Source organism: Brassica napus, chromosome C5 (genome assembly GCF_020379485.1).
Source record: "Brassica napus cultivar Da-Ae chromosome C5, Da-Ae, whole genome shotgun sequence".
In the NCBI taxonomy this organism is placed as follows: domain Eukaryota; kingdom Viridiplantae; phylum Streptophyta; class Magnoliopsida; order Brassicales; family Brassicaceae; genus Brassica; species Brassica napus.
The window spans coordinates 39,849,380-39,864,793 of NC_063448.1; the positions used below are offsets into that span (position 1 = coordinate 39,849,380).

At 31.3% G+C, this 15,414-nt stretch overlaps 1 protein-coding gene across 1 annotated transcript; it reads right to left on the reverse strand.

Annotated features, from left to right (window-relative positions):
• Positions 1 to 13,177: 13,177 nt before the first annotated feature.
• On the reverse strand, positions 13,178 to 15,042 carry LOC106406706 (UDP-glycosyltransferase 71B2-like). Its single transcript, XM_013847423.3, has one exon. The coding sequence runs from the start codon at positions 14,859 to 14,861 to the stop codon at positions 13,398 to 13,400; it is 1,464 nt and encodes a 487-aa protein (XP_013702877.2). The 5' UTR covers positions 14,862 to 15,042; the 3' UTR covers positions 13,178 to 13,397.
• Between the last annotated feature and the right edge of the window lie 372 nt (positions 15,043 to 15,414).

Here is a 15,414-nt window from a genome sequence, read left to right on the forward strand (position 1 = left end):
CTACGACCACCGACGAGGTTGCCGGACAGCCATAGAACCTCCGCCCTAAGGCAGCAGTGAATTCTTTTTTAGAGAGAAAGTTGAATAGCGCATGTGAATTACTCACCAAAGACTGATCAAGTCTTCATAATATTTAATGGGTCCATTTTCTTAACAAAAGAGTTAAACAAAAGGGTCCATTTCAGTAGTGATTCACGAAATTTAACGGAATGATCATTCACATAAAAACCCATGAAAATGTCTTAACAACTGTGCGATAACCCTTTTTCACGTGTGTTGGCGTAGAAATAATCCCTCTCTTTTAATCGTTCACTGTCCTTTTGCGTTTTAAATTATAAATTGTTCTTACAATATACAAATAAAGTTAAAGTGCGCAATTATATGTCTAGGTAAGAGTACTAACTTCCCCACTAAGTATGAGAGACTATTTATGTGGTAGACTATTATAAAACTTAAAGTTCTCAAGATTCCATATAATATAGTGGAATAATATAGTAAGCTTTAGAGTGTTTCAATATATATATATATATAGAGAGTAAGCTTGAGCAGTACTTTCAAACAAAATATGAATTGCTTCAAAACTAGACCTTTGAAGAATATTAATTGATCCACACAAAGAAGAATATTAGTTGATCGGGTTTGGGTCATTATGCGGCCCACCTGCAGTTAACTTCTTAGAAGTTTTGTACATAATGATAATAACCTTGCTGATTTTTTTTTTACTTTTTATTGGGTTCACCCTCTAGGTTCACCAACTAATAAGATTGTGTTATTTCATATTCGATATCTTTTAAAAAAGAAACAAAATATTGTCAATTATATTATTTTCTTAAAATTAAAAGGTAAAAAGAAATAAATAAAAAATAGTAGTAATTACAAAAAAAAATATTTTTAACGTCGTCAGCAAAACATTAAACCCTAAATCCTAATCCCTAAACCCTAAATCCTAAACCCTAAACCCTTGGGTAAATCCTAAACGCTTGGATAAATCCTAAACTCTAAATAAAAACAAATCCTAAAACTCTAAACTCTAAACCCTAAACTCTACCCAAGGGTTTAGGATTTACCCAAGGGTTTAGGTTTACCCAAGGGATTAGGGTTTAGAGATTAGGATTTAGGGTTTAGTGTTTTGCTGACGACGTTAAAAAGATTTTTTTTAATTCTTTTTTCTGTAACTGCTATTTTTTTTTTACCTTTTTATTTTAAAAACATAATATAACTTGAAAATATTTTGTTTCCTTTTTTAAAAGATATCGATTTGAAATAATGAAATTCTATTGGCTGGTGAACCTAGAGGTTCACCCTAGGGGGTGAACCCAAGAATAACTCTTTTTTTTTTTGCAGAATAAGATAGAGCGAGATTGAGTGCTAAGAATATGAATCATTATATGCGGCCCCGTCCCATTTGACCCGCTGCAGGGCGGGTGCGGATCGAGTGATTTGAAAAGTTTGGTTCGTGGGTTCGGATGCGGGTTGAGTGATTTTTATGCGGGGCAGGTGCGGGTCAGCAAAAATTCAACCGCGGGTACCCGCCAACCCGCAAAAATTTTTAAAAAAGATTTTTTTAAAAAATATTATTTTTAAACAAAAATAATTTAAAAAATAATTTAATTTTAACTATAAATAGATTAATTTTATTAATTTTAATTAAAAATATTTAAAATATTAATTTTATTATTTTTTTTAATAAAGATATTTAAAATATTTAAATTTTTTTAATAAAAATATTTAAATTAATAATTTTTATTATTATTAATATTATCCGCGGGTCTAGCGGATCATCCGCGGGTTTAAGCGGGGGCGGCTGCGGATTTCGTATTTTCTTCTTGCAGGTCAAGTGGGTCAAATTTTTTAAGTCAAAATAATCAGTCAACTCGGAGGTTGGCGGGTCAAGTGGGGCGGGTTTGACCCGCAACCCAGCTCTAATGAGATACCTGTCTCTCCATTGTTTCCACGGACTGAGATTCAAATTTTTCTCCTAATATGACACAACACGTGTATACTCAAAAATTTTGTTTTAGACTTGGAATTTCAAGTAGTTTTGGAAGTTTTTGTACATAATCATGATAGTCTTCTTAATTTTTGCAGAATGAGTCAGAGTCATCAAATGAGATGCTATCCAATCCAAATCAAGCAGAAGAAAAACTTGACGATGATGTAAAATTTATTTTGAAAATTCTTATAGTTTTCTTTTGCCTTATAGGCTGAGACAAACTGTGACTCAATATCTTTCACCTATTGTGACACAACACTTATATGCAGTATGAGACAGAGCCATAGAGACAAAAATTCTTGTTTTACTTTTGGAGTTTTCAAGTAATTTTAAAAGGTTTTGTACATAATCATGATAAGTTGATAACCTTCCTGATTTTTGCGGAATGGGACAGAGCCAACCAAGCCAAATCAAGCAGGAGAAAACATTTTTAAAAAGGTTAGAGAAAGTGAACATGTCACACTCAGTTTATGTTAGACTATGTTTTTGAACTTCTTTTGCTATATATGTTGACTTGGACAAGTACAAAATGTTCCTAAGAAGTTTGTAATGAATTATGAAGACTTTTGTTTCATTTAGGTTATTATTGAAGAAGTTTCGGGATGTTTTGAAGCATTTTTAGTAATTCTATCGAAAAGTGTTAAATGCGGTATCATTATAAAACACATATGTTATCTAGGAAAGCTTGTGACACTTTTACGATAAATTTCCAAAAAATAAAATGAGTGTGTTTTTTGCATAAGTTTTTACCTAAAAATAGGAATATAAAGATATTAGTGTATTTCTAAACAGCAAAATATGGAATGAGATGAAAAATTAAAGATTTGATCTACACATTGGTAACTTTCAAACGCGCGCGGAGAACACATGTCTTTCAAGTTTAGTTGAGTAGTGGTTTAGCCTAAGAGTATCATTGGTTATTGTCAGACACATAAATTTATTTAAAGATAATTATATATAATAAATGTTGGAAAGCATCTGAGAACTTCTGGATGAGCTTCCAAAATAATATATTAGTGTGTTTTTATGTAGCAAAGTTTAAACTAAAAAATGAAATGAGATTAAAAATAATAATTTGATATCTGCATATTTGGTTAGTTTCAAATAGTGATATAGAATTCTGAGAGAAAATAAATTAGGAATAATTTACATCTCCCACAAGTGGAACCTGAGAACTCTAGGAAATGGGAGAGTGTGCGGCCACTAGGACAAGTGTTTATATCTATATGTTGATGTAAGTAAAACAACATAACCAACAGCTTTTTATTCAATTAAAAAAAATTAAAACGTTTTGATTCCGAGGGGAATTGAACGCGCGCGAGGAACACATGTCTTTCAAGTTTAGAAAGAGTAGTAGTTTAACCGTTAGGCTAAAGAGAATCATCCCATCCCTTATATATTAATTGAGAAGCATTACAACATTTTTTTGTAGCCACGTGTCATCACTAGAATGATTCTTAGAATCCTTAGAGAAATAGGTTGGTCCATCTAAATATACAATAAGTTTTTTATTAAACTAACCATAAAGAAATTATTAATTTGCTTCATTATTTTCTTAAATAAAATTACGGAATTGCCTAATGTGGCTAAAGTACATATGACAATTAATGATTTTGAATAAGAAAAATTTGATAAAAATAAGTGTATTTTATATTATATATATATTTTTTATTTTAAAATATTAAAATAAATTAAACAACCATATTAACATTATAATAAAAATTTAGATTTTTCTGTATACGTTATATTTTAAATTTTTTAAAACGAGTATAAATTACGAAAACTGTTAAAAGTCTCACATTCAAATTTTATGATCCATGATTTAAAATTTTTGTTATGACATGATACACATGATTACAAAATCATATAAGTCAAAAATCTCATTTAATAAGTATTTAGATTAAAAGATATATAAATATAAATATATATATATATATATATATATCTCATTTTAAATTAAACTATATGCCATATAAAAATACATAAATATTTTAATTTTGAAATTTACTTTGAAAAATATATATATATCATTTTAATTTCTTTTTTAAATATTATAAATTATTTAAACTATTAAACCCACAATGAAATTTTATTATCAGTAATTTAAAGTTTTTGTTATAACAGATACAAATGATAAATAAAACATATGAGTAGAAAATATCATTTAATAGATATTAATATTAAAATATACTATATATATATATATATATGTTACTACCATTTAAATTTAATTCTCTACCATATCAAAAAGAAAAAAATATTTTTTTTGGATTATAAAATTTATTTATATGTTCACACCAATTTAATTGTATAAGTAATAGTTACTAACTTTTTAATTATTAAATATATATTTATTATTTCATAATATGTTAAAAACCCCAAAATATAATACATAAAATAAATTATATATATAATGTTCATTCCGCGCAAGGCGCGGATCTTAACCTAGTATATATTAATTGAGAAACATTACAAATAGCCACTTGTCATCACTAGGATGATTCTTAGAATCATTAGAAAAATATGTTGGTTCATCTAATTATATAATAATTTTTTTATTAAACTAACTATAAATTCATTATTAATGTTCTTTATTATTTTCTTAAATAAAAGTTACGGAATTGCCTAATATGGCTAAATTATATATGACAATTAATGATTTTGAATGATAAAGATTTGATAAAAAACTAGTGTATCTTCTATCATATTTTTTTAATTTTAAACTTTAAAATAAACTAAACAACCACATTAAACATATAATAAAAATTTAGAATTTTCTGTATATGTTATATTTTGAATTTTTAAAAATGACTATAAATTATTAAAACTATTAAAATTTTCACAGTCAAATTTTGTGATCATGGTTTAAAGTTATGCTATGACAAGACAAAAAAAATTACAAAATCATATAAGTAAAAAAGCTAATTTAATTAATTATTAAGATTAAAATACATATTATATATATATAATCATTTTAAATTAAACTATATACAATATAAATTACATAAATATTTTAATTTTGAGATTTACTTTGAAAAATTTCTTTCGATAAAAGCTTTGAACAAACATTGACAACTTAAATTTTAAAAATTAAAAATTACTAAACTATTAATCCGACAATGCAAATTTTGTTATTGATAATTTTAAAGTTTTTCTATAAAAGATACAAATTATCAAAAAATCATATGAGTATAAAGCATCATTTAATAGACATTAATATTAAAAATATACTATATATGTCATTTAGATTTAATTATATATCCTATCAAATAGAAAAACAAATTGTTTGGATTAATAAAATTTATTTATATGTTTGCACCAATTTAATTATATATGTAATAGTTACTGAATTTTTAATTATTAAATATATAGTTATTATTTAATAATATGTAAAAACATATAATACCTATAATAATTTTTATATAATTTTCATTTTGCGCAAGCCGCGGGTATTAAACTAGTATGTTAGTATTGAACACAAATTTATTTAAACCTAAATTATATATTATAAATGTTGGAAAGCATTTAGCATGTTTAGGCTGGACTATGCCACATTTACTGTACTTGTGTGACTAGGATATTGAACCTGGAACCTAGAACTCGCCAACCGATCTGATTCTCTTTGTAGGAGGCCTGCAAAATTCGAATAGTTTGCTTGTTATAGCTAGGTGAATCAGGAAGAACTTACAAAATTCGAATAATTTTGGAAGGTTTAATACATGATTAGAAAATCTATCATGAATAGTGATTAGTTGATATACTAGGATAAGACTTGCGCTTTGTGCAGGGTGAATTTATATGAAAATTATTTAAGAAATATCGTATGAAAAAAAATTTATATTCTTGATCGAATTAATATTTTTGACCCTTAAACAATTTTTAAATTTTTTTTGTTAATTACATAATTTGTTTACTGATGAGCTGATCTCATTTTTTAAAATATTTTAGGTCAAAAAATCACTTCTCGCATAAGAACCTAACGTTTAGGCCGAAGAATCTCAGACCTACTATTTGGTTACAATGAAACTATGCCAGTTCGGTTTTATATCATGTTAGCAATTTAAAGTTAATTATGGTTATGAGAAGTTTACGTTCACATGTCAATCCTATCTTATCTTCAATATTTTTCTCATTTTTGTGTCGTTTTTTTCATTTTAGTTATTGCTTGATATAAATATTGATTTTTGAGTTTATTCTTACTTCGTTATTTTGTTTTGGCCTGAGATTTAATTTTTTAAGATTTAAAATTATTAAATAAATACATACTTATGTTAAGATATGTGCCTTGTGCAGAATAAATATAAAATATTTATTACTTATTTTATGTTTTTCTGCATATTATGAAATAATAAAATAATAATTATATATCAAATAACTAAGAAATCAGTTACTATTATGTAATAAATTGGCGTGCACATATAAATCAAACGAGAGCTCTTGTTTATTCGCAATCATTTTAGGGTAAATAAATCAAAACAATCAATCTTATCTATCGTATATGATATTAACATAGATATATATTATACTTTTAATATGGATATTTATTAAATGAGGTTTCTACTCATATGATTTTATGATTATTTGCATATTTGTGTAACAAAATTTTACACCAACGATTTTTTTTTAATGTGGAATATTTAGTGGTTTCAATAATTTATAATCATTTTAAAAAATGAAAATTTCAAAATTAAAATATTAACTTTTCAATATATGTTCAACGCATATATAAAAATATAAGTAAGTATTTATTTTCATATGATGTATATTTTAATTTAAACGATATGAAATATATATATATATATATATTAACATAAACACGTATTAAAATAAAATTATTTATTCATATGATTTTATAATAATTGTATCTTATCATAGAAAAAAAATTTAAACTTTGATCATAAAAGTTTATGTGAGAGTTTTATAGTTTTAGTAATTTATACTCGTTTTGAAAAATTCAAAATACAACATCTACAAAAAAGAATCTAAATTTTTATTATATGATTAATATAATTGTGTAATTTATTTTAATAATAAATAATTAAACAAAAATGATAGAAAATATACAGATTGTTAGCAAATCTTTATTATTTAAAATCATTAATTGCCATATATATCTTAATCACATAGGTAATTTCGTAGGTTTTATTTAAGGAAATAATATATAATAATTTCAATTTGATAAATGAATGGTCCATAATGGACATACTATATAATATAACATTCCCTAGCAAAATTAATTTTGGTTTAACAAAATTCTCAATTGATTCTCAAACCGCCATGTAAGAAAAATTAGCATTCTAATTACGTGACAACTCAGCATGACACTTTTTTAATTAGTACAAACTACATGTTATAACTTTTTAGATGTTTCTCTATTAATATATAGGGGATAACAACAAACTTTTACACACAAGCGACATAGTCCATCTTTTTATCTTGCCGATGAAAGATCTTAGTTAGCAAGTATTTTCTATGGAGCTGGGTGAACATCTTCAACTATACTTTTCACCTACAAAGAAGTTTTATAGCTCAAAGTTATATCTTCCTCTTGAATACAAAAATCTTTAGAAACCATGTTTAGCAAATCTTCATATTTAAGATCTTTTTCCAAGTGAATAAACGATGCAGTCATATTCTTATCAAAATAGAACTCCCACTAGAAAGTTTCATTTGAACTCCATTTTCCACAAACACAAAAAAAATTGAACCTATTTTAAACTTCCTGTTAAAAATATCAAAACCAAATATCAAAAAGATCAACCAAACCAACTGTGTATCAGAGAAATTTGAACTAAATCTTCCAAAACAATTCAAAAAGCGTGCAAGGCATTCCCTGTTTTGAATGGCTATCCTAAATTTAAAATAAACCTTCTAAAGCTAGCAAAGCAAAAAAAAACAAATACAACATAGTACGACAAAGCAAAATGCAACTGTGAGGAACATGGACTGTTGATGATATTTGTTCCAAACAAAGGATGATTGCGAGTCTAGAAGGTGAAAGGTATAAGCTTTTAACCTTGAATAGCTACACATTCTACAAGATGAAGATGATGATGATAATGAGATACAAATCAATTTATGAAATACACCTTCAAATCAACTCGAAAGACAAATGAAAATAACATGATGAAGTCAAACTGAACCCCCAAAATCACAAAAGTTTTGATATATCATCGACATTAAACTCTGAATCGGAACAAAGCAAATTACAATTGTTAGAAATATAGATTGCTGATGATAGTTTTCATAGAATTGTGTGTATCAGAGATACTCTGCTCCAAACCTTCAATCAACTCGAAAATCAAATCAAAACAACATATCATCAAATCGAAAATACCTTGCGGAGACACAAATCGAAGATGAAGGACGACGATGGATGAGACGACGGCGGAACAAAGCAATGACGAAGGCAAAGCAGTGACGACGGAGACGACGGCGGAGCATTGACGACGGCATAGGCGATTTTCGCCGTCATCACGAAAACTCAACTTATCAAATTTTGATATCAAAATGTTTGTTTTTAAGTTATAATATAATTACGGTATTAAAAAAGAAGGGCAATATGGTCATTACCATATATTAAATGAAACAACTTTGTGACTTTGGATCTTAGGGTCTAGATTAGTAAGAAAAAGTTGCTATATGGCTATCTAAGGCCATTTCTCTAATTGTTTATTCTATATTAAAAAATAAACATGTTCGCACCATTTTTTCCTTGTTTGCTTACTTATTTATTTTATTTTTTAGAAAGGTTTAATCGGTTACTTATTTAATCAACTTATTTTACAAAATAAATTTGTATTTCCAATTTCAAAAGCCAACTATATTTGCTTACGTACCATATTAACATATCTAGTTGACAAAAATACATTAGCATATCTAATAGATTTAACCCAGAGTGATACATTTTTCTTGTACATGTGTATAGAAGGTTTTAACTCTAGATTTTAATATAAATTTATGTCTATATACGAAGAATTATATATATATATATATATATATATATATATATCTATATATAATATTTTGTAAGCTAATGATAATATTTATTTATATAAAAAGATTACAACGTTGAGAAAATTTATTATATACAATAATACAACAGCAACAATGTAGTAAATTAAGAATGTTACAATTTTTATTGTTAATTCTCTAAGAAATATTTTTAGAAGTAAACTTAGAAATATGTATATTAAATTATATATATTAATAATTTTAATAAAATTTTAAATTAAATATTTTTGCTCCCTTTCAAATTATTTAGATCCGCCATTGCGTACATTCTTACCCTTGAAATTCAGTAGAAAAAATTATTTTTTAAAACCCAGTGAGCTAGTACAGGTGATAAGTATTACAACCTAGGTTATACATGTCATATTATTAAAGGTTTGTACTATATATGTATATCTTGTCTTCGTTATATATGATTTCAAAAGCCTACTAACCTTTTCCATCAAAAGCTCATGGCTGTTTTATTTTCAACAGATACAATTCATTTAATACAGTTTAGAAAACCAAATTGTGTTAAAAAATTTTTTTGTCTGATTTAAAATCTCAACTGCAAAAAATATTTAAGAGGAAAATAGATAAGTAATATCTTTCCTTGCAAACTTATTTAAATGCAATAAAAAACTGACTAATCCACTAATGTAGCCGTCATCTTTACAAATTTAAAGCATTCATGTGTCAAATTAGTGAATGCTTCATCCTTTTGTATCTAAGGGTCATGGCCGGTCTTAGTCGAAGGGGACTATAAGTTTGACGTATGTTGGCCCATTCGTGTACCGAAGTAAGACGACATGTAGTAACAGGTAAGCATAAAAATACGGATCTAAAAAAACTGAATACTATCTATATAACCACTAACCAGTGGACATCTTTAACAACATGTATATGCAACATTTCTGTAATACATAACATTACTAAAACAATCTAATACAGTATTAATATTCAGTCATTTTCAAATCTCATTTATTTTAATAGTCGAAATGAAAAAAAACGTCACACAAGATCTTTTTTTGAAAGAAATGTCACACAAAAAAAACGTCACACAGTTGCAAAAAAAAAAAAAAAAAAAGAAATGGAAAAAAAAACTATTAAGAGATATTACAAACCATCGTCACATAAGATCTTTTTTTTTTTTGGTCAAACGTCACATAAGACCATCTCCATCGGAGTGTCCTAAGGAGGGTTCCAAAGAAAAACGAAAAAAAAATAAATGAAAAAATATGAAAATCCCAAGTACCGGTACTTATTTTGGGAGTTTTAGACCATCTTTGTCGCCGTATCTTAAATACGTCGCTTAAGATAATTGTTATTAAAAAAAAATGAAAATTACCTATTTACGAAAAACCGTCGCTTAATTAGGAGGAGGAAGAGACGTCGCTTACGCTGTCTCTTCTCCCCCGTTCATGGCCAATTCTCTCCTCCTGAAACAAGCACTTGATCTCTTCTCTCCCGTCCATGGCCAATTCCCTCCTTTTGATGCCGAAGCGTAAGTCTCCGATCCCCAATTCCTCTTAGCTTCTTTGAATTGAATCCATGGCAAAGTTTCAGTCTTTTATTGCCTCTCTCTCTCTCTCTCTCTCTCCTTTAAACCTAGCAGTTCTCAAATTCGCCATGGGTAAAAAATCCACCACCAAAGTAATCTTCTTCTCCTTCTGGGTGTGCTAGTTTGGTCTTTCTTCGTACTCTGTCTCGAACTTCTAATGAAACTTTGTTTGTGTTTCGTAATTTTCAGGTTGGAGCAGCCCCTGCTGCCATTAGCCCCTGCTGCCATTAAGGCGACAAAACCTTTGAAGAAAGGTAACAACTTTATGGTTCTATATCTGATGATAGATAAAGTTCTTTACTTTGGTTTACCCATCAACTGTTTTGGAATATATCTATTACATGCTTGCTTTTGTGTTCTGTTTGAGTTAAATTGATGGCTAAATCTTTACTTTTGAACCCTTTTGTTGATGTAATTGTTTAATTCTGAAGGGGTTGTTTGATTTTTAACTTTGTTTGTTGTTATTATTCAGGTAAGAGAGAGCCTGAGGATGATTTGGATACCAAAGTGAACCTTACATCAACTGCAGAAGAAAGACTTGGTAGCTGCTGTTCAAAAGGAAAAAGCTGAGAAGAAGGTGCCCAAGAAGGTGGAGAGCTCTGATGAGTCTGATTCCTCTGACTCTGAGGAAGAGGAGAAGGTATACTACTAATGTCATGGTTGATTAATCCGTTTGATAACTTCAACTAATTGTATATTTGGCTGTGTGCTACTGTAGTTAGTTATGTATTGTTTATGTTCACTTAGATACTTTGGATGTACCATGTTCTTATTTGTGATGATTAAATTGTGTTAGTTGGTTAACTTGTTGTCTCTAAACTATAGAAGTCAAGCATTTTGATTTTGTTTAGGTTCATTTATTCTTGTCAAATTCAATATAATAGAAAGTGATTTCTTTGTTGCTTAGGTATCTTCCATTGTCCTTTTTTGTCTCTCTCTCTCGGCTTTAAAGACTCTATTTGTTTGATTCCTTCTCAGTGCCAAACAATTAGGACCGATCTTGAAGCTCTTTGATGCCGTTGGCGAGGGCAAGCCTTCCCCGCTTCTCCATTGCTTTTATGATGGAACTTGGAGCACCGTCAAGCGCAGCTTCACTGTTGTCCATGACTTTAAAGATGTGTGCTTTCACTCCTACTTCTCACTTATGGATGAGATTAGAAAATGCCCGGATCAGAACTATCATGAGATAAGGTATATGAATAAGCTCATTCTTTCATTTCCTTTTCCACATAGAAACCAAGAGCTACTGGTTAGTTCAATATCATTGATCAATTTGAAGTTTTTTGATTGTGCATTGTGGTAAAGTTTGTTGTAATGAAAGTGTTTTATAATTTTTTTTTAAGAACCCATAACTAAGAGACTTGCAATAAACCACTTAAACGTTCAAATCTATTTCTAAGTCTCTTAACTCACTTTTACACTTTAAAAACTATTAAAAAATAATTAAGAGAGTTTTGGGATAATGATGCTCTTAGAATCGTTAAGGACCCTTACGTGTCAAGTTGTTATTCAACCTCTCTTTTGTGTCTCTCTCTCTCCTCTCCTTCTTCGGTGAAATCAAGCGTCCATCTTCTCCATGATTCTGATGTGGTGAGGATCCGGAGCAATCGAAGCTCCGAGATGGGTTGGACTCTGCGATTGTGAGGGAGAAGCCTAACAATAAGTGGACTGATGTCGCCGCAGTTCTTCACCGCAGTTCTTCACCGGTGAGTAGTGAGTGTTGTGGAGATGAAAAGAGATCTTCTTTATGGTGTCTTTCACTGGTTTGGTTGATGAATCTATCTGGGCTTTGTTTGTTTGGTAGGAAAGAGACGGCCTTGGCGAGCTTTATTGGCTAAGGTTGTTGCTACTGAAGCTGACTCTACATTTTTTCAGGTAACTACGAGGATAAAACTACTTAAGATGACTGACTTGGGGGTATTTTGAGATTGGGTTGCTCTTGAATTAGTCTCTATCTACGGTTACTTACTTATAGGTTATTGGTTTTATATGTTATGCTTGCTGCAATGGTTTCATGTTTAGCTTTACTCTTGTCTTTTGCTATCTCCATGTGTAGATTAGCGTCGATGCCTAAGACGTTACGATGAACAATAGAATCTGATCTGATCGAGTTAGCTGTTGTGTGTAGAAGGTAATGGCTAATGTATAGTGTATGTTTCTGTGTGTTGGAACAGGGAAAGTGATTCTAGAGTCAGCGATCTTGACAACGGTTGTGGTGCTTTCCCTCACGGTGTACACCTTTTGGTCTGCTAAGAGAGGATATGACTTCAACTGCCTCGGACACAGGTTCTGCCTCATTTGTTTTTTCTTTTAAATAAAAGGGCGTGGCATATGAGTTATGTAACTCGTGATAGGTTAACGGTACAACGGAGAGGCCAAGGATGTGCGTGTTTCGCTCGAACAAGCATCTTTATGTGCAAGTGATCGATGACACCAAGATGCACACTTTAGCTTCTGCTTCCACCAAGAAGAAACCTCTGAAGAGTTTGAATACACTTCTGGACCTACCATTGTAAGTTCTTCTTTATATGAATCAATTTGATAGAGAGATGAATCTTAATGTTGAGTTTTTATGACACAGATGTATGTATCCGAACCTTAATCAACTTTAAAAAAAAAAAAAAAATTAAGAATCTCAATGAAGTTCTCCCATTAGAGGATGAAAAATTAAATTAGACTAACAAAGGTTCTAAACCTTTCAAATCACTAAATTAATTACTAAATTATTGATTAGAACTCATTATGGGTTCTTACCAATGGACTTGCTCTAAGATCTTAACCAACGAAATGGGTAAACAAATGATAGCGCCATAGATAGAGTCATGAAAGATTCTCTTAACACTTGGCGAACATTCAAGAGATATTCGTAGTGACGTCTTCAATGAACTTTAGAAGAGCAGCGTGAGAAGACCCACCTTCCATTAACGCCACGTGGCTCTTTTCACTGATCTCCTTCACTCTATCCCTCACGTTATCCTGCTCCATCAAACACCGGATCCCCCTCTCTATCTCCTCCGCCGTCATTAACTCCGACTCCTCCGCCATAATATCGGCCCGGAAAGAGTTCCGGATCTCCACCGCTAGCCCTAGCTCCTCCACCAACTCAAATGCATTAATCTGTTGCTCAGCATAAAGAGGCCACGTGGCCATTGGAACACCGAACCAGAGACTCTCAAGTGTTGAGTTCCATCCACAGTGCGACACAAATCCTCTGACCGCAGGGTTTTCTAGTATGGCGTTCTGTGGAGCCCAACCGATAATCTTCCCTATCTTCGCCGTCCGGTCTAAGAACCCCTCCGGGAGGATCTCTTCAAGGTTTGTAAAGTCTCCGGGATGTCCCATCGTTCCCTTAGGCAGGGCACGGCGAAGAGACCAAAGGAAACGATGACCACTTCGCTCAAGGGCTATAGCTATTTCCTTTGCTTGGTCCTCACGGAACCCTCCCATGCTCCCAAAACAGAGGAACACAACAGACTCACGAGGCTGCTCGTCCAACCAGCTTAGGATCTCTGTCTGCTTGTCGTCGGTTGAATCCGGACCTTTGGTTTTGAGATTCAAAACCGGTCCAACGGGATACACCGTGGGAAGATTATTATCTCCGCCGGAGAAAAACTTCATAGCATGAGGCTCCAGCTCAGCAAAGGTATTTACCAAAATACCCTTGGTTTCTCTGAATCTTCTCACTTGGCCAAACACAATCGGTAACCAGTACTTGTTTAACATCACAGATGGGAAACACTTAACCGGTAAAGGACGAGACAAACACGGAACCTCCAACTCGGTTATGTCCGAATCCTTCAAGTCGCTGACGTCATATTTCTCAACGTCATAAAGATACTGAGCGTGGAATTGTGTCCCTAGAAACGTGGCGTTTGAGGTGTAAAACAGGTAACTCGGTACGTTAAACTCGTTGGCCACATCAATCATCTCCGTGCAGAACATGTCCACCACGAAACCAGCAAGCCGTGACGGCGGTGACGACTCGGGTTGTGCTGGGTCAGTGATGAGTTTCTCAACGGCGGCCTTCACCTGTGGCTTGAAGCTATCGATGAAAGCGAGGAAATTGGGTTTAGGGCCATCGGAGTTTGGTTCATCGGCGACGGAGAGAACGTTGTAGTGGAGGCGGTCTTCAGATGCGGTGGAGAGAGAAGCGATGTAGGAGCTAGAGCTTCCGGTACTGAATCCAACCATTTGAGGGATGATGAGGATGGTGACGGAGACACGGTCATCACGCTCGACAAGAAGCTTAGCAACTTCCACTAGTGGTTTGATGTGGCCGTCACCAGGTGATGGTATGAAAACAAGCTCTAGTTGCATTTTTTTCTAAGATTGATCTCTTTTTGTCAATTGATTTTCTTAACAGAAAAAAATGGCAAAGTAGGTTTTGCTATTGAACCCCTTAAAGATGAAGCGATATATAATAAAGTCTTGTGTCTTATGCATACAAAACAAGTGGAGGATAGACAGTGCGATAATCTTCGATGTTCTTTTAAATAATTGATGCTTAAATGGTCAGTCAAACTAGTATACCACGCACTTAAGTAGTTTTTGTTTCTGTCCACAAAAGAGAAGTTTTTTTTGGCCAAAGATCTTTATTGGTAAAACGCTTCAAACAAGTAATTCAAAATTTTAATATTATTAGATTTTAGTTTATATAATTAAATTTTAATTAATGTCAAAACAAATTAAATTATAAGCAAGCACGTCCGTTTAATAGGCCTGAGACTTTTATCTGAGATCCGGATTCAATCCGAGATTCGATCCGGATCCGATCCGAAAATCCGGATATCTGGAGGGGCCGAATCCAGATCCAGATAGTAAAATGTTGGAACCGTCAAAGCCGGATCCGGATCCGGATAGTTTAATTTTT